At 56.0% G+C, this 18,878-nt stretch overlaps 3 protein-coding genes across 8 annotated transcripts in view; 1 reads left to right on the forward strand and 2 right to left on the reverse strand.

The window, feature by feature from the left end:
• The window catches only part of LOC105492053 (peptidylprolyl isomerase like 6), a 49,548-nt gene extending 45,560 nt beyond the window's left edge, over positions 1–3,988 (reverse strand). For 2 of the 4 annotated variants that reach the window (XM_011758905.3, XM_071096287.1), the window contains exon 1: positions 3,085–3,988. In XM_011758905.3, the coding sequence (XP_011757207.3) occupies positions 3,085–3,921 (837 nt within the window). In that variant the 5' untranslated portion in view covers positions 3,922–3,988. The remainder of the gene's footprint in view (positions 1–3,084) is intronic. The other 2 variants (XM_011758906.2, XM_011758904.3) reach the window with 2 other exon arrangements.
• On the forward strand, positions 3,666–6,557 carry LOC105492052 (sphingomyelin phosphodiesterase 2). The gene is made up of 10 exons (XM_011758903.3): positions 3,666–3,798; positions 3,983–4,079; positions 4,187–4,263; positions 4,607–4,700; positions 4,843–4,932; positions 5,176–5,258; positions 5,385–5,517; positions 5,612–5,716; positions 5,905–6,058; positions 6,155–6,557. Exons 1-10 carry the CDS (start codon positions 3,749–3,751, stop codon positions 6,541–6,543), a joined length of 1,272 nt encoding a protein of 423 aa, XP_011757205.1. The 5' UTR covers positions 3,666–3,748; the 3' UTR covers positions 6,544–6,557.
• On the reverse strand, positions 6,547–18,659 carry LOC105492054 (microtubule associated monooxygenase, calponin and LIM domain containing 1). Of its 3 annotated transcripts, none has more exons than XM_011758908.3 (25): positions 18,518–18,659; positions 16,736–17,046; positions 16,435–16,642; positions 16,066–16,170; positions 15,016–15,120; positions 14,751–14,906; positions 14,109–14,209; positions 12,824–13,081; positions 12,492–12,607; positions 12,178–12,304; positions 11,924–12,002; positions 11,243–11,402; positions 10,717–10,907; positions 10,437–10,525; positions 10,243–10,284; positions 9,952–10,035; positions 9,669–9,825; positions 9,279–9,370; positions 8,706–8,982; positions 8,339–8,427; positions 7,977–8,090; positions 7,771–7,864; positions 7,470–7,569; positions 7,299–7,372; positions 6,547–6,974 (listed from the first exon to the last, which is right to left on the reverse strand). In XM_011758908.3, the coding sequence occupies exons 2-25, from the start codon at positions 16,991–16,993 to the stop codon at positions 6,826–6,828; spliced, it is 3,225 nt and encodes a 1,074-aa protein (XP_011757210.2). In that variant the 5' UTR covers positions 16,994–17,046; positions 18,518–18,659; the 3' UTR covers positions 6,547–6,825. The 3 variants fall into 3 exon arrangements, with proteins under 3 accessions (XP_011757210.2, XP_011757209.2, XP_024651889.2); XM_011758907.2 differs by having other exon boundaries at positions 16,736–17,076; XM_024796121.2 differs by lacking the exon at positions 18,518–18,659 and having other exon boundaries at positions 9,294–9,370; positions 16,736–17,020.
• Positions 18,660–18,878: the final 219 nt, after the last annotated feature.

The raw sequence follows: 18,878 nt of genomic DNA on the forward strand, positions 1-18,878 counted from the left end.
GGGAGAAAACCAGGATGTGAGTGTGGCCCACTTTGGCAATACTCACGAAGACGGCAATGATAATCAGGCCATTCCCTTCTGTCCCCAAGCAACAGGTGACGTGTCCTGTTTCTCAGTTCCAGTGTCTGTGCTCAGTTTGAGGCACTACTTCAAGTTGACACATATATATATATATATACACACACACATATATATTTTGAGACGGAGTCTTGCTCTGTCGCCCAGGATGGAGGGCAGTGGCGTGACCTCAGCTCATTGCAACCTCTGTCTCCTGGGTTCAAGTAATTCTCCTACCTCCGCCTCCTGAGTAGCTGAGATTACAGGCGCCCGCCACCACGCCCAGCTAATTTTTGCATTTTTAGTAGAGATGAGGTTTCACCATGTTGGCCAGGCTGGTCTCAAACTCCTGACCTCAGGCCATCTGCCTGCTTCAGCCTCCCAAAGTGCTGGGATTACAGGCATGAGCTACAGCACCCGGCCCGGTTGACTGCTATTTCTAACCATCTGGAATAAACTATAAATCCAACAGTTTTCAAATGAAACACATCATGTCTTTTTAATAATTTAGTATTTGTTGTAGAACGGACTATATCCAAATTAAAATACATGCAATATTTATTCTTATTCTCTACAAATCTCAATGTTTTGTGTGTTTGATTTTTACACTTTGTTTTTATTTTTGAATTGACATATAATAATTGTACATATTTATGGGGTAGTGATGTCTGGATACATATAATGTATACCTATCATTAGCATATCCATCATCTCAAATATTTATTATTTCTCTGTGTTGGGAACACTCAACACAAATCTAAATCTTTGTCAGTTAATCAGGCATCTGGGATCACTCACAAATTATCACGTTAGGAATATATTCAGATATCCTTTATTAAGACAGAACTAGAGGCTGGGTGTGGTGGCCCATGCCTATAATCCCAGCACTTCGGGATACTGAGGAGGATTGCTTGAGCCCAGGAGTTCAAGACCAGCCTAGGCAACATAGTGAGACCCCTGTCTCTTCCAAAAAAAGAAAAAAAAACTAGCTGAATTTTCATATTTGAATACAACTACAGTAGGTAAAAGTTTAAGAAAGGGAAATTGACATTAATATAATAAAGATACTGTTTTCTTGACCTAGTGTCTTCTACAACAGGGGTTGGACAGGATTAATTTTTAGATTTGTAAACAGTATTTTTTTTTAAGACGGAGTCTCACTCTTCTTGCCCAGTGGCGTGATCTCAGCTCACCGAAACCTCCACCTCCCAGGTTCAAGCGATTCTCCAGCCTCAGCTTCCCGAGTAGCTGGGATTACAGGTACCCGCCACCACGCCTGGATAATTTTTGTACTTTTAGTAGAGATGTGGTTTCACCATGTTGGACAGGCTGGTCTTGAACTCCTGATTTGGTGATCCTCCTGCCTCAGCCTCCCAAAGCGCTGGAATTACAGGCATGAGCCACCATGCTTGGCCTGTAAACGGTTTTAAAAAATCAAAAGAATCATATTTCATGTTATGTGAAAATTATACACAAGTCAAATTCAGTGTCCATAATATGGTTTTAGTGGAATACTGTCATTTATTTCCATCTCTGTGTCTGTTTTTGCAACACAGGACAAAGCTAAAGAGGTGTGACTGAGACTCTATTGCCAAGAATGCCTAATATATTTACTATCTGGACTTTACAGAAAAAAACTTGCCAACACTTTCTTTACAATGTGGAGTAGGCACAGAAAATATGTGCCTTCAGAAAAAAAGCGAAAAAAAAAAAAAACAAACGAGAAAAAAAAGAAATCCCCGAAACTCATTAAATACATTAACTTTGTAATTAGCTTTATGGCCATTAACTTTGGTAATAAAAGGTTGCTGATCCCGTCTGCCCAAGCAACACAGACCATAATTTCTACTTTTGATGATTCATGTATTATTTTCACAGACTTCTGATCATTTGTTTTCTTTTTATTATTTATTTATTTATTTTGAGACGGGTCTGGCTCTGTTGCCCAGGCTGGAGTGCAATGGTGTGATCTCAGCTCATTGCAAACTCCGCCTCCCGGGTTCAAGGGATTCTTGTGCCTCAGCCTCCTAAGTAGCTGGTATTACAGACGACCGCCACCACGCCCGGCTAATTTTTTGTATTTTTAGTAGAAACGGGGTTTCACCATGTTGGCCAGGCTGGTCTAGAACTCTGCCTCTGCCTCCCAAAGTGCTGAGAGTAGAGGCGTGAGTCACCTCGCCCAAGACTTTGTCTTCTATTTGGAAACATTTTGTTGTCAAGTATCCAGCTGGGTACTTCGGGAGTTAAAAACATTAACTAAAGCATGGTCCTGGACTCAAGTGAGGTTCGGCGAGAAGTCTGCCATGGACATTTCTGGAGCAAACCCTGTAAGAAGGGCTGAATTCTACATGCCGACATTTCATACATTTCTCCTGGCATTTCAGGTTGTAAGTGTGCTGCATCATAACTGATCTGGCCAAATTCTTCCAGTTTCCTCAAGTGCTTTTCCTTTAATATCGTTCTGAGTGTTTACAAACAAATGATTTTCCAAAGCACTTGTGAAGCATCTAGTTCGATAGGAACGCAGTGACGGGTCTATAAAATTCAAAGAAAAGAACCTCCCCGAATGAATAGTTTACAAAAATCGCTTGGCGGGCCTTCGGGGGGGGGGGGGGTTGTAAAAATCAGCTAGTTATTTTTCCATGAATTTTAAAATCTATAACTAAATAAAAAATTGACGTAGAACGAAATCCGCAGGGGGTGTGTGTGTGTGTGTGTGTGTGTGTGTGTGTGTGTGTGCGCGCGCCTCGGAGGGGATTTCCTTATTTCCCAGAACGGTTCTGAACCCTTCCTTCGCTCAGATCTCGTCGCAAAGTCGAACGCCAGCCCCCGGACCCGCACTTGCTCCCCTATACGCTCCTCCCGGTCCTCCAGACGGAGCCCGCCCGGCTAGGACACGCCAGCCCCTTCCTCGGCCGGTGGGGCCTCGACCCCTGCCGCCTCGAGGAGGCGTCGCGCCTGCAGTCCACGCCGCCGAGAGCCGGGAGCGCGGAGGGCGGCCCGCGACGCAGGTTTCTCTGTGGTTACCTCAGCGGCGCTCTTCGCAATCTGAAAGTTGGGGCAGCTGAAGAGCCCCACCACCTTCACCTGCAGCGGCCGCTCGGGCAGCGACGGCGAGCCGCACCTGGCTTGCTGGGGCCCGCAAGGCTGCGGCCTTGCCATGGCCGCGCGCGGGGACGCCGGGTGACCCCAAACACTGCGCGTCGCTCCGGCAACTGCGCGGCCCCGCCTCCGCCGCTCGCAGGAGGCGGGGCCCAGGGGCGGGGCCGAAGGCGGCCAGTGGCGGCCCGGCCTTTCCTCAACTTTGAGCCTGTTGCTGGGCCGCCGGCGCGCGGGCGGCGGCGGCCGGGGACAAGCTTGGAGGAAAAGGAACCGGGAGCCGCCCACCTGGGGGCGCTCTGCAGACCCCCAGGGTCCTGGCGCGCGGCCCTCGCCGAGCTTGGGCACCCGGATTTCGGCAGCGGATCGTCTTTCCGGGTTGGCGGCCCGCCTGATTGGAACCAGCCGGCCGGTTGTCGAGGGAACGCGGGAGTCGGGCCCGGCCTGAGCCGCGCGAGCTTGGTGCCCACCTGTGCGCGCCGCCTGCGAGGAAGGAACGGGCCAGGGAGAAGGCGCCGCCGGCCGCCCCCGTCCCCACCGCAGCCGTCGCTGGGGAGCTAGAGCCGCCTTGCGCCCCTGGAGTGCCCCAGACATGAAGCCCAACTTCTCCCTGCGACTGCGGATTTTCAACCTCAACTGCTGGTGAGCGCGTCCACGGAGTGCGGTCTGGGGGCCGCCTTCCGTTCGCACCCATGCAGCCTTCCTCACCCCATCCCGCGCCACGATCTCAGGGTGTAGGGGAACCCGAACCTCCAAAGTCCACATCTGGCCCCAGCGCTGGTGGTCCCAGCGGTCACATCACCTGCCTCGTTCTTCCTTTCCTTAGGGGCATTCCCTACTTAAGCAAGCACCGGGCCGACCGCATGAGGCGCCTGGGCGACTTTCTGAACCAGGAGAGCTTCGACCTGGCTTTGCTGGAGGAGGTGAGATTGTGCAGCACCATGTGGAACCCAGGCTGGAAGGAGGGCACCTGGGGGCAGATCCTCCCCCTGGGGAAAGGCCAGGCAGACATCCTTACCGCCTCCCTTAGGTGTGGAGTGAGCAGGACTTCCAGTACCTGAGACAGAAGCTGTCACCTACCTACCCAGCTGCACACCACTTCCGGAGGTGAGAAGCCCACGGGCCTGAAGCCTGTTTTCATCCCAGGAGGCTCTTGGCCCTGCCAGCCCTTCCCTATCCTGCCTGCACCCTCCAGTCTCCTCCAGCCTTCTCTCTCTCTGGATGTGAGAAGGGGAAGGGTGAACCAAGAAGGTCCTATGACTTCAGCCCATTTCAGCTTTGTTTTCTGGCTGCCGTATACTCCTCCAAAGGCTGTTGCCTTTGTTCTAGGGCTAGTCCCAGCAGTAGAAAAAGAAAAAAATAGCTGATCAAAGCTGGAAGACAAGGGAGGGGAAGAGGGCTGGGTGTCTCTTCCTGTTTTTCTGGTTATTAAGCAGGGCTTGGCTTTCAGCGGAATCATTGGCAGTGGCCTCTGTGTCTTCTCCAAACACCCAATCCAGGAGCTCACCCAGCATGTCTACACCCTCAATGGCTACCCCTACATGGTAAACCAGACCTCTGACCTCTTCCACCTCCCTTCCCCACCTCCAGTAATACAAGGTACAGGAGGCAGCCCTCTGAGAGCTGCAGGGGATGGGCAGAAAGACGGTGGTGGTGCCCTGAGTTTCTGTCTCCTCCTGCCTGCAGATCCATCATGGTGACTGGTTCAGTGGGAAGGCTGTGGGGCTGCTGGTGCTCCATCTAAGCGGCATGGTGCTCAACGCCTATGTGACCCATGTGAGTGAAGCTGGCAGTGCCTAGGGCTGGGACATGCAGCCCAGTCCTGGGACAGAGAGATGGTACTCCTCTAGCTCTAATGCCTGGGGGTGAGGTGTGGGGGCAAGATCTTATAAGGAAGCAATGGGCAAGGCTTATCCATTCTATACCCAACACCATGCCAAGTGACAGACACAGGCTTGATTCAGACATACCCCTAGGACCCTCAGTCTTATCTGCTGTGATCTCATCTGTCTTGCTCAGCTCCATGCCGAATACAATCGACGGAAGGACATCTACCTAGCACATCGCGTGGCCCAAGCTTGGGAACTGGCCCAGTTCATCCAGTGTGTGAGCCTGGGTTTGAACGGGGAAGTGGGATGGGACCCAGGGGCTAGGGGTGAACAAGGCCCCAGTCATGGGGAAGAGCTGGTGAGGGAAGAACTCCCGCCTCACCAACATGGTTCCCCCAGCCACACATCCAAGAAGGCAGACGTGGTTCTGTTGTGTGGAGACCTCAACATGCACCCGGAAGACCTGGGCTGCTGCCTGCTGAAGGAGTGGACAGGGCTCCGTGATGCCTACCTTGAAACTCGGGACTTCAAGGTGAGAGGACTTGCCTGTTACTTCCCCACCTATATCCCCAGCTTCTCTCCCTTCTCCTCCCCTACATCCTAGTATGAGCCAGTGATTCCCTTAGGGCTCTGAAGAAGGCAACACCATGGTACCCAAGAACTGCTACGTCAACCAGCAGGAGCTGAAGCCGTTTCCCTTTGGTGTCCGCATTGACTACATGCTTTACAAGGTTGGGCTCCTCCCCTCAACATACTTTCATCCACTGTGTCTCTCTGTCTACCACCAACCTGTATAGATCCTTTGCTCAACTAGTCTAGTCTTGGACCACTGATGGTTGGAAAGCGGGGTAGCCAGGAGCTGGTTCTCTGGGAAGAGGCCCTCATATATAAGCTTCTCTCTGGTCCTTACTTTTCCTAGGCAGTTTCTGGGTTTTACATCTCCTGTAAGAGTCTTGAAACCACTACAGGCAACGACCCTTACAGCGGCACCCCCCTCTCTGATCATGAAGCCCTGATGGCTACTCTGTTTGTGAGGCACAGCCCCCCACAGCAGAGCCCCAACTCTACCCACAGTGAGTCACCCCCACCCTTAACTTGGCCCTTGCCCCACTTGAAGCAGCCCTTCCACTCTTGACTCTCTCCTGCCCCATTGCCCTGCCCTGTTGTAGGACCAGCAGAGAGGTCGCCGTTGATGAGTGTGCTAAAGGAGGCCTGGACGGAGCTGGGTCTGGGCATGGCTCAGGCTCGCTGGTGGGCTGCCTTCGCTAGCTATGTGATTGGCCTGGGGCTGCTTCTCCTGGCACTGCTGTGTGTCCTGGCGGCTGGAGGAGGGGCCAGGGAAGCTGCCATACTGCTCTGGACCCCCAGCGTAGGGCTGGTGCTGTGGGCAGGTGCGTTCTACCTCTTCCACGTGCAGGAGGTCAATGGCTTATATAGGGCCCACGCTGAACTCCAGCATGTGTTAGGAAGGGCAAGTGAGGCCCAGGACCTGGGCCCAGAGCCTCAGCCAGCCCTACTCCTGGGGCAGCAGGAGGGGGACAGAACTAAAGAACAATAAAGCTTGGCACTTTAGTGGCTCTGCCTTTTTACTTGTAGAGGCAATGGGAGCCAGGGGTCAGTGTGACTGTCACACTACAGACCTTTAGGCTCCTACACATCTCCTGTCCCCATACACGCCCCCACCTCCCACCTGTAGGCAGTGTGAGCCCTGTTTGTGGCAGAAACATTTTAATTGTAAACAGCAAGGCTCTCTGCCAGGCAGCCCAGATGAACAGGGGTGGCACTGTGCTGGGGTGAGGGGTTTTCCTTGTGAGAACGAAAGCAGACAGTCCACCCTCTTCTAGCCCTGGGCCCCTATCCCCAAGGCCAGCTCGCTGAGCCTGCGCTCCTCCTGCAAGCGGATGAGGGCATCTCTCTGGTTGACCAAATCCACCAGCTTCCTCAGGACCTGGTCCTCAGCCTGCCGATCAGCAGCTGTCTTTAGGGTTTCTAAAACGGGGGAGACAAAGCTCAGAGAACAGGGAACTAGGCAGGGAAGCAGGAGAGCCACAGCCTAATCCCAGCCTATGTGATTTCTATAACCCGGGCTTTGTTTCCTAAGCTGCCAAATTAGGACGGTTGCCAACACCAGTGGTTTTCTAGCACTACTGAGCAGCACCATTTTTTTTAAGGAGATCTTGTATAAAAGCCAACTGTGCAGCTCTGATTGAACTGAAGTGAGAAGGGACCATGCTGCTTGATCAGTATCTGAGATCATGAGGCTTGCATGACACAACCCTGGGATGTGTCTGCCTCTCCCCACATTTCACCTACCTTCCCGGTTCATGTAGCCTCGTAGCTCCTGGTCCAGCTGCCACTGTTTCTCCTCCAGGTTCAACTCCTGCACCCTGTGGAGGTCAGGGATTGTAGAAGCAGAGCTGTCTAGGGTGCCCAAGGGCCTGGAGCCTGGCCCGAGGACCACTGTCACCATCCCCTTCCCCTTACGTGATCATGAGCTCAGCCTCCTCAGCCACCAGGCTGTTTTTCTTGTCAACGAGCTGTAGCAGCTGTCCTACCCATAGTTTCTTTTGCTGTTCTGGGGAACCTGAGAAGAAGGAAGATGGGTGGGGTGGTCAGGAGGTTTCCAGCCAGCACCGAAGGAGTCACAGGCTTAGGGGCCACAGGAGAGCAGGGTGTCACAGGCATGTGTTAGCTGTGTGGCACAGCCACTGGGACTCCTATGGGCTGCAGCGTGGAGCTCAACACAGTGCTAGGAGGCAGAGGGGTGTCCTAGCTTGTCACTCACTGCTCTGGCGCCTCAGGGCCAGCTCCAGCTTCACGCCCTCGGCCTCTAGCTCCCTCAGGGCACCCTCGATCTCGTTTAGTCGCCGTTGGATGGTCTGAGGGGTACAAGAGAGGATACCCAGGAGTCTCTGGGTTGCTCAAGAACAGAGCACTGGAGGAACTCAGAACTTTGACCCCATCAGAATTTTGGGAACCCCTGGGCTTCACCTGGGCCTTGCGGAACCTCTTCATCTCCTCCTCCTTCGCACGGCGCAGCAGAGTCCGACGCCATGTTGGGTAGTCATTCATGGTGCCTGAGGTCTTGGCAAAGGTCTGCAAGGCCTATGGGAGGATCAGGCCAGTCAGGGATAGGGCCTGGGCCCCCTGGTGGATAGAAGTGTTGTTTGGAAAGGCAGAAAAGAACCCGTGCTGGAAGTGGGGTAAGCTCTGATAGAAAAGGTGGAGGCCAGAGATATGACAGGCTGAGTGAGAAGACATTCCAAGAGAAGGGTACAGAGGATGGAGTGCAGTGCAGGTTTCTCCTGCAGTGGGCTGGAGAGCGTTTCGTGGCTGCACACTGGCCCACTCACCTGTTCCACATCTGAGTCCAAAGGTACATCTTCTTCCTCTTCACTGGAGGAGGAACTCTCTTCTTCCTCCTTCTCCATGGCCGCAAGAGCTGAGAAGAAGAAGAACTGAGAAGTTCTACTGCCTCCAGCACCTGCCCCAGTCAGGCAACAGAGAGCATGGTGGTGATGGAGGCCCTGCGAGCCTGGTAAAGACTGAATGTGTGTGTTGGGGCATGGGAGGAACTGAGAAGAATGGAGCAGAGGAGAGGCTGGCACGGCCTGGGATCCCCACAACTTCCCTCTGTATTCCCCAGAATTCCTCTGCAGGAAGACAGTGCTCCCACCCTGTCCCATCCTGGGTCAGCACATCTGCGAGGATGGCAGTTACCTTGAGGGCTCTGGACTGGCAGGCCCCAACCCACAAAGCTGCTCTCCAGGGCGTGGCGGGCCAAGGCGGAGCAGCTGCGGGGGGGCTTAGGTGGAGGCTCCATTTCCGGGTCAGGGGTAAGGTTAAGGGAGGACAACCGCTGGCGCTCTAGGCTGGAGAGGTGGATCCGCCGACGGGTGGGCTGGCTGGGATCTGGAACAGGACCGACCCCCTCCTGCGAGGCTGTGGGAGTTGAGAGGCCTGGTGGCATGCTATTCTCACTTGGTGTGGGGAGCTCCTGGAAAAGCCACCATGTGGTCTGGTCAGTGACCTGCCCAGGGTGGGGTGAGGTTGCGGGGTGAGGCTACCCCTTTGGAGCAAAAGTGAGCCTTGGCATTCATTTGCTTAAAACTGTTTACGAACAGTGTCCGGCTGTGTTTTAGATACTTGAGAGAACAAGAAGTGTAAGCAGACAGGCATCCCTGCCTTCACAGAGCTTACATGCTAGTAGAGAAAGACACTCAGTTACCCCCAGCAGAGCGCTGGTTTCATGAGACCCTCTTCCTCTTCCCATGCCCCAGTACACACACATGCCTTCACAGTCTTTACCGGACTCTCGGGGCCTCCATCACTGCCTTCCTCTTTGTGGTCTGGCTGGGGCAGGTGCTGGAGGCAGTAGAAATGTCCTGGAAAGGGTAGAGAGAGGAGGCATCTGGTGTGGGCAGCCCAGTGCCCAGACACGCAACAAGTTTATGAAGGAAGGTGGGGAAAACAAGACAGATTTGCAGGTGAATTTCTGCCAGCCTCCTGTTCCTCAGAACCACGTATCTGGAGCTTTGGAGGGGATAGAGAAGACCCTGAGCTCAGGAGAACGAAGTGCCATCTTGAGCCTGTTTCCACCCTGTGCCCCTCTACCTCAAGCTCTTTGTCCCCCAGGCAGGACCAGGCCAAGAGTCTCTCTGGAAGTCTCCCAGGCCCACTCACCATCTCCTGGGTGCTGCTCGTAGCCACCTGGCCATAGTGTGGCCTCACAGGTGTGGCAGCGGAAGCAGCTCCGGTGGAAGAAATGGCCGTCGACACAGAGGCGTTCCAGGACATACAGGTGTTCCCCACAAAGTGCACACAGGTCCCCGGCACCAGCCTACATGGACCCCCAGGACACGGTCAGGCAGAGCCAAGGCCAGCTCCAAAGTTCTTTCCCTCCCATGAAATGTCCCCGCCTTGCCCTCCTCAGGCCTCTGCCTGCACACGAGGCCCTGGCTCTCACCTCCTGGTGTTGGGATGGGGGTGTCAGGGGTACACCAGGCTCTGGGTCAGGTGGCACCTCAGTACTTGGGGTCTCGGCGTCCATCTAAGGAGGTAAGTGCTCAGGCAGGGAGGGTAGAGGGGCAGGGCCAGCTGGGAGGGGATGCGTACAGATGAACAGAAGGGGCTGAAGGGAAGGGGAGTGAGACTAGGCAGGGAGGCTGGATGGGGGCGATGAGAAATCGTGAAGACAGTATCAGGAAAGGGGATAAAATGTGGGGTAGGAGACCCACCCGCCCCTGCCTGCATTTACCTCCAAGCGCAGCTTCTTGCCACCAGCGTCCTCTGCATTTTCCTGCAATAAGTCCTAACAGCTCTGAATGTGACGTTTTGAGCCCCCAGTCCTTGCCACTTTCTGAATGTCCTCACCATCACTCCAGGATCTCCACTGGGTACCCCCCTGCCCACTCCTCCCTGCTCAGTTCCAGCCCTGCCTCCACTCTTCACCTTGGCCCGGGATCGCTGCAGGGTCCTCTGAAGTTTACCGAGGAATAATACAGCACTGGAGGTCCCTGGGGAGGCCTGGCTGACAGGGCCTACAGGGAGAGCCAGGGCATCAGTGTGGATGGGGGTGCCAACACTGTACCCCTAGAACAGACAGTCACTCCCCAACCCAGAAGGACACCTCTCCCAAGCTGGCCCTCAGAGGGTGCCTTCTCCCTTTTTCTGTCACACACACAGACACCTCCCCATCCCACCTATCCTGCCCACCTTCCTTTCAAGTCACCTGGGCTGTGGGCCGTGCTCTTGAAGGCACTGTGGAAGTGGCTGAGGTAGGCAATGAGGCCCAGTGGGTCGCTCCCTGCCACCACGGCCTGTGCAGACACCACCGGTGTGATGCCCAGCTCATGCTCTGCCACCTTTAGTGCCCAGGCAGTTGCTTCCAGAGCCCCCAGCCCCTGCAGCTCTGAGGGTTCCCTGTGGGGTGTCAGGGAGAAAAGCCAACTAGAGACAAGAACCTAACCCCACTGAGGGGAGAAGGGGCAGCAGGAGGGGAGGGACAGCAAGCAGTGGCTGGGGTACAAGAAGGCTTGAAGGTAGGTGTGCGGTCTCTGCTACCCAGTGCCCAACCCAGTGACACTACTGGCTTTGGGGGCCTGTGCCATTCACAAAGCTCTCCACTATCTGAATGCATTAGAGTCTCACAAGACTGTCGGCAGATGCAAGGAAGCACACTGTCTCTAGGACTCAGCTGGATGTGCTAACTCCTACACTGAGATCATGAGGGAGAGGTGGGTCTGCCAGGGACTCACAGCAGGCCAGGCTGCAACCGGTGCACCAGGGCACACAGAGCTAGCCCATCAGTCCAGGAGGAAGACAAATCGGAGACGTGGACTCCCGGGTACCCAGCTGTCTGCTCCTGGCACCAGCGTAGCAGCTCCTCCTGGGTGCCTGCCGACCCGCCTGCCGACCCTGGGAGAGAAGGCTGCGCTGTGCCCAAGGCCCCCTCTGCCCATCCCAGGCATATAGGGAGCCCAGCTGCTGGGTGTGGGGGTTCCGTAGGGGAGGAGGAGCCAGGGACCCACCTCTACTAGAGCACCAGCCTAAAGCTCACTGTCAACAGCCCTCCTTCATCCCAATTCTCTTTTTAAAAAATCTATTTGGAATAAAGTAGAGGAGTGAATAAAGTGAAATCGCAACTGGCCACGTAGAGGGCAGCAGACTAAACTGGGAGCAGGGGAGATTGCCAGCACCACTGTGGCTGTAGCGGTGGTTAAAACACTGAAGCACTTCCACTCAGACTGGCAGCCAGCTGCTGCCTGTGCGGTGCTGCCCCTCTGTTCCTCCAGCAGGCCCCCAACCAACCCACCAGCAACAACGAGTGCTCCGGCACGCTGCTCCTGTCCTGAGGCTGCAGCTGCTTTGCGGGGACCACCTAGGCCTCGCTGGGTAGTACATATTTTGGTCACCGCTCAGGAAGAAGGTCTGCTCACCGGTGGTTGGCATCCCTGCATCTGTCTTGTCATTCCTCTGCACAGGCTCCTTGGTTAGCACGTCGTACAGGTCTCGTACCTAAGGCAGCCCCGCTCAGGTCTCAAGGCAGGCTGGCCACACAGCCCCTCAGTCCGGGGGTAAGGGCCTGCCGGGGGTAGGATTGACCCCAAAGGGCAGTGACTGGGCAGAGAGGGCCTGACCTCGGGGGAGGGGGTTGGCTTGGGAAGCCTGGTGGGGGTGCCGGGGGTCTGACCTGATTGGGGGTCACTGCCCGGAGGTTCAGGTTGGGGTAGCGGGTGGCTGGGTCCAGCCCATACTGGGCCACATTGCGATGCATGTTTTCTGGGGATGTCTGTGATAGAAGCTGGTACAGGCTCTCACTGAGGGGGTGAGGGTAAGGGGCAGGGGCATGAATGGGAGGGCACCTGTCAGCACCCATCCCTCAGGAACTGCCAGGCCTTCTGCCTATTTCCTCCATCTATTCACCCAGCACCCCTTCCCCTCTTCCTGAGCCTTGTCACATGTCCTGCCCTGCCCTGCCCACACCCCCCTCAACTGAGGTCTCACCGCTCAGCCAACACCTCTAGGGGCTCAGCGCCCTCTGCCCACCGCTTCACCATCCAGGCTGCATCAAAGGCTGCCAGGAAGCCCCGCGCCACTCCAGTGCCCAGAGGCCAGAAGGGCTGCGGTGTCAGAGGAATAGGAAGTAGCTCAGGGAGAATCCAACAGGTGCATCCCAAGCCCAGACACCCACCAAGATCACAGCAGAAGGGGCTGTCCCCACACCAGGCAGCCCTTAGCTCCTCCCCTCCACAGGCAGACCTTTTTATCCCCTCCTCCATACTAGGCTAACCTCCCTCCCCTAACCATGAAACTCCTGTGCCTCCTGAACCCCTCACCTCCACCAGGCAGTCCCCCACCAGTCCCAGCAGCAGGCGGGCGCCATGCTTCTCTTGCACACGCGCAGAACTCTCTGCCCGCATCATGCTTGTGAAGTCAAAGGCAGAGACATCAGGCTGCCTGTGGGCATCCTGGGCAAACTCGAGTTTCCCGAGCTTGCCATGGGTGGCAAAGTCAGCAGCTGCCCGGGCAAAGCGCTGCAGAGCCTCGGGCACCACATTGGCACTGCCCAGCAGCCGATCGGTGTCTGGCCAGTCCTGTATGGTCAACAGAGCAGAACCTCAGACACCTCTGAGAGCAGGGTCAGTGGGCCAGTGCCGCCCCCTTGGGCGCAGAAGGTGCACATCCTGGGGCCCAGAGAAGGAAGGGGCTGCCCTAGACTACACAGCAGTTGAAGGCTGAGCTGGGACTAGAATTCCAGTAGCCTGGAATTCTCAAAGCCCCTTCCTCAGCACTCACCCTGCTGCTGGGGTCCCAGGCTGTTCTGCCTATATCACTACTGTCATATACTTGCCACAAACTCAAGAGCTTTAGTTTGTCCATCACTTAGAGACAACATGCCTAATTTATCAGGGTACTCATGAGAATTAGATGAGACAATGCAAATGTAACTCTAAACACAGTATCTAGCACATTGCTGAATTCATTCATTCAGCAAACACATACTGAGTGCTTACTATGTATTTGGCACTGTTCCAGGTACTGGCAATTAGCAGCAAGCAACAAAGAGACAAAAATGCCTGTCCTCAGGGAGCTGACACATATCTACTGTGGCTGGTATAAGGTGTTTAGCCCAGAATATGATTTCTGTTGCCTTGTAAATCCCAGGGTAAATTACTTTTTTTTTTTTTTTTTAAAGACAGAGTTTCATTTTGTTGCCCAGGCTGGAGTGCAGTGGCACAATCTTGGCTCAGTGCAACTTCCACCTCCCAGGTTCAAATGATTCTCCTGCCTCAGCCTCCCGAGTAGCTGGGATGACAGGCGCCCGCCACCACACCCAGCTAATTTTTGTACTTTTAGTAGAGATGGGGTTTTACCATGTTGGCCAGGCTGGTCTTGAACTCCTGACCTCAGGTGATCCACCTGCCTCGGCCTCCCAAAGTGCTGGGATTACAGGCGTGAGCCACCACGCCTGGCCGAGAGAACTTTTAGAGGTGAAATTAATGCCAGGACAAAGGCAGGAGAGGACGGGGTCCCCACACCCAGGTGTCGACTGTGTCCGAGCCTAGCCTCTGCCTCCCGGGGCTCACCACGCAGCCCCTCCCGGCCAGCACTGGGCCTCACCTGGCGCAGCACCCCCAGCCGCAGCAGGCACCGCTTTTTGGCTGTCATCACAAAATAGTGGGTGTCATCCTTGTAGTACACGATGTTCTCCAGATCAATGCCTGGGGGTACAGGGCAGGGGAGAGGAGATATTCTCCTGATAATGTATCACCTTCCCCAAACATCCCAACACGGCCAGACCTCTGAGCTGGGATCCCAGCTTAGGCTGCCGTGAGTGCTCCACACATAGAACCCTGTGAGTCCTGATGACACAAACAACCATCTGCCCCAGGCCCAGGAGGCTTGAGGGCTTAGAGCAAAGAGGGAAGCTTGGATGGGATGGCATTTGGGAGACCTGCACCACCTGGTCACATGGCAGTGCAAAGCCAAAGTAAACATAGGCGTCTTCTTGAAGCACCACTTAAGCAAAACTCCCATACACAGTTCATCTTTGAGAGATTCCAGGACTTTTCATGCTGGGTGGTCAACTAGGGCTGTGCCTGCTTAATCCCTGACAGGACAGTTTCCTTCTCCTTTGCGGCTGAGACCAAAAAACAGAAAAGTGTGGAGTTCCTTGCAGCGAGGACAGGTTTGGAAGGGAGAGGCAGGAGCCAGGCCACAGTCAGGCAAGGGGAGGGGAAATTCAGCAAGAGGGTCCCTGACCTGTGGCTTTGAGAAGGCTCTGGAAGAAGCTCTGGTTGTAGATCCTGGCTACACCACTGATCTCCGGCACCTGTGTCTCCTCCACGGTGCGTCCGTTCACAAAGTTGGCTGTGATGCCAATGGCCAGTTTGCCTCGCATTTCTCGAACTTTGAAGCCTAGAGGTGGCGGTAGGTGAACAATGGCAGGAGGAGGGTGTTATAACAATCTAGAAAGGCCCAGGAGGTGCCAGAGATGCTGGCTTCTTTGAGGGAAGTGATCACTCACCTTCAGGGACGAATTTACCTCCTGCAGCGGAGATAAGGACGTCAAATTCATAGTTGGCCAGCTGGGCAGGGGGGTTGGGTTGGAGCTGGGCACGCCAGCCACTCCCTGGGGCAGGGGGTATGAGAGGCACAAAGGCGTAGAAGTCGTAAGAGCCCCTATACTCTCAGGGCAAGCTAGTGAAATCATCAAAACATGTATAAAGGGCTCTCTGGTTTAGAAAGCAATGATATATTATCTATCAGATTATACCTGCACAGCAGCCATGGAAGGCAGGTAAGGAAGGAAGTGCTATTCTTGTTTTGCAAATGCTCAACCTGAGGCTCAGAGTTGCTTGCCCAAGGTCACACTATTAGAAAAGGACTCAAGCCTGTAATCCCAGCACTTTGGGAGGCCGAGACGGGCGGATCACGATGTCAGGAGATGAGATCATCCTGGCTAACCCGGTGAAACCCCGTCTCCACTAAAAAATACAAAAAACTAGCCAGGCGAGGTGGCGGGCGTCTGTAGTCCCAGCTACTCGGGAGGCTGAGACAGGAGAATGGCATGAACCTAGGAGGCGGAGCTTGCAGTGAGTTGAGATCTGGCCACTGCACTCCAGCCTGGGCAACAGAGCGAGACTCCGTCTCAAAAAAAAAAAAAGAAAAGGAGACTCCTAGCTGGCGTGGTGGGTCACACCTGTATTCCCAGCACTCTGGGAGACCGAGGCAGGTGGATCACTTGAGGTCAGGAGTTCGAGACCAGCCTGGCTGATATAGCAAAACCCCATCTCTACTTAAAAAAATACAAAAATTAGCTGGGCATGGTGGCACATGCCTGTAATCCCAGCTCCTCGGGAGGCTGAGGCAGGAGAATCGCTTGAAACTGGGTGGCGGAGGTTGCAGTGAGCCGAGATTGTGCCACTGCACTCCAGCCTGGGTGACAGAGCGAGCAAGACTCTGTCTCAAAACAAAACAAAAACAAAAAAGGCCACTCCTGGCCCACCCTTTTTCAGATACTGGCCAAGTTCTTGATGGGGGAGGGGGAGGTTCCAGGAAGCATAGAAATACTTACCCTTTCTGGGAGGGGGCTGGAGGCCAGTAAAAGTGACACCCCAGTGAATTTCCACCCCCAGCAGCAATACTACCTTCAGCAGAAGCAGCTGGAGCTGCCGGATGCCTGGAAGGGAGAGGACATTAGGAACAGGGACCCTAGGGCAGCACAAGCTCTCCATGTACCAGTGTGTGCCTGGTCAGACTGGAAAAGGTCGTAGCGATCACTCAGCCTAAAAGACAACTTATGGATGGGGGACCTGAATCTTCAAGGTCACCTGGCTGATATGGATCTTGTCCACTTTGACTCTTGGCTGGCCCAGCATTTCCCCACTGGCCTGCCTATAAGCCCAGGCTCACCCGCCCCTCCAGGCCACCACGTGGTGCTCACTGATGTGGTCCAGGGTGCCAGTGCAGAAGCGCCCGTAGAACTTCTTAGCACCAAGTGCCCGCAGGTCGTGGATGGTGAAGGGCCAGAGGTGGAGCACGTTGTGGCGAGAGAACTTGGTGCGCTTTTCCACCAGCACCACTCGGGCACCCAGCAGTGCCAGCTCCACAGCGACCCGCAGCCCACAAGGTCCGGCACCCACCACCAGGCACTGTGAACACACAAGGCAGTGAGGGCATGGCATCCTGTCCCTCCTCTGACTCCCCCCATTCTCCACACCCCATCCCAGGCACTGTGTATCCACCTTGGTGCTGGTGCAGGCCCGGCCCTGCTGGTAGACAGGCTGGCCTGCTCGCTTGTCCAGCTTGGTCCACAGTGACTTGGCACTCCAGTAGTTGAGCTGGTCCTTGATCTTGTGGTACTGGGGCAGCCCCCCACCGGGCTCCAGTCCCAGGGCCCCACATAGCTCCTGGAAGCTGCTCAGCACGTCCTGGCACAGCTGGGCCTGCAGGAAGCTCTCAAAATGGGCATGCGCTGGGTTGGTGGAGGTGGGTGAAGCCATGGAGGCCTCCCTGGGGCTCCCGGGGAGGGCAGCAGCTGGGCAGAGGCAAGTGGCTGGAGAGGTGGAAAAAGAAGGGGAAGAGGCTGGAGAACAGAAGAAATAAAAAAAGAAAGGGAGGTGAAGAGAGCAGGCTGGTGTCCCCAGGGAACTCGGGCTTCACCAGTGATTGGCTTTGCTCCTCCCAGCCCACTTCCCTGCCAGCATCTGCTCCAGAGACAGCTGCTATCCCGTCCACTCCCAAGTGAAATTTGCCAAATTTGGAAGTGAAAAACATTAGTCTTGGGCACAGAGGGCAGATGGGACACCAGGGGAGCCTCCAGCTCAGCCTCCCTGTCCAGGGATCTCCAAGCCGTTGGGTAGGAATTCTTAGCCTGCCTTCCTTAGGCCTTGGAATCAGGGCGTGGGGGGACTTCTTAGATGTGGAAAGGACAGAGCTGCCTTTGTATGCAACACATGGACAGATCTGATACCCACGACCCCAGCTGCTGCGCACGTATCCTGCCCCATCTCCCTCCATACGTCCTGTGCCGGGCGCCCCTCGATGGCCTCAGTGCCACGCTGGGTGTGAGAAGTGCCTCATGGCAAGGGCAAAGTTTTCGTCAGCACTCGTGCTTGCCTCCTGACAGAGAAACAGCCTCTGTCCGTGGGTTCCACTTCCCACCACCAAACTACCTCAACAGACGGCAGGATGTTGCGACTGACTGGGGAACAGAGGCCTGGGTCTATTTCTGATGCACTGTGGTCAAAACACTTCCTCTGTGAATGTGCCCTGCTCCAGGGGGCCGTGGGTAGGGCTGGGGGTCGACTGCAGCCGGGTTCGCCCCTCCTAGGCTCCCCCTCCCCGATCGACCCCGCCCCGCCCCCTGTGCACCCGGGCGCGCTCTCCCAAGAATCTCCGGAGACAAGGCCTCGCTTTGTCGCCCCCTCCCACGCCACCTGAAGAGTGCCCGAGGGGGTTTCTCACGCGGGGCCCGGAAGGGATCAGAGGGTATGGAGGAGGCGGGTGTTCATGGCAGCGTTAGGGAGGGTGAGTGGCAGCAGCGGGGGCAAGTCTCTGGGGCTCTGGCCCCTCCACCCTCCAGCTGCCCCTCCGTTCCCAGCCCGCCGCGCCGAGACAAGAGATGAAAGCCTCCCGCTGCGGGCCGCCCGGACGAAGGCACACGGAATCTTAAGACGGAAGGGCAAAGATCCTTCTTGGGGGTGGAGAGTGGAAGGAGGAAGACCTCGGCGAAAGGGAAGAAACGGGCGACTCAGCCTGGAAACGCCAGGACAAAGGCTGTGAGAGAGGTGGAGCGGTCTGAAAGGATGGAGAGGGAGCTGGTCCGCGGGCGACAGCAGTGGGGGTCCCCGACACTCTCGACGACAAAGTCCGGACGCGGGGTGAGCAAGGCTGGGCTGAGGGAAGACCTGCCCAACCTGCCAGGCATGGTTCCCGAGCGCCCGCGGCCGCATTTCCCCGGAAGCGCACCCCACCTCACTCCACGCAGCCGCGGGGCGCGCAGCCCGCTCCGCTGGACGACTTACCGGCGGCTCCGGGGCCGGGACGGGCCGCTTCCTGCCGGGCTGGTAACCCGGTCTGAGCGGGTGGGAGGGCGGGGTCGGAAACGCCGAGATCGGGCGGGGATGCTGGGACGCGGGGCGGCCCCCGGCGTGCGCCTGGAGTGCCGCGGAGTGTGGCTTCCGCGAGGGGCGCGGGGCGCCGCCGGGGCTTTATTCGCGCTGCATTAGCATCTTATTACTTCTGGATCCCCCCACCGCGTCCAGCGGGGACAGTCCCGGGCCCGCCCACGCCTGCAGGGTGGCGCCCTAGGGCGTGGCGCTGCGGTCTCCCGGTTCCGCTCTGAGGCCTCCGTATGGGTCTGGCCCGATGGGGGCCGAGGAGTTC

The sequence above is a fragment of the Macaca nemestrina genome, chromosome 5 (assembly GCF_043159975.1).
Source record: "Macaca nemestrina isolate mMacNem1 chromosome 5, mMacNem.hap1, whole genome shotgun sequence".
NCBI classification, from domain to species: domain Eukaryota; kingdom Metazoa; phylum Chordata; class Mammalia; order Primates; family Cercopithecidae; genus Macaca; species Macaca nemestrina.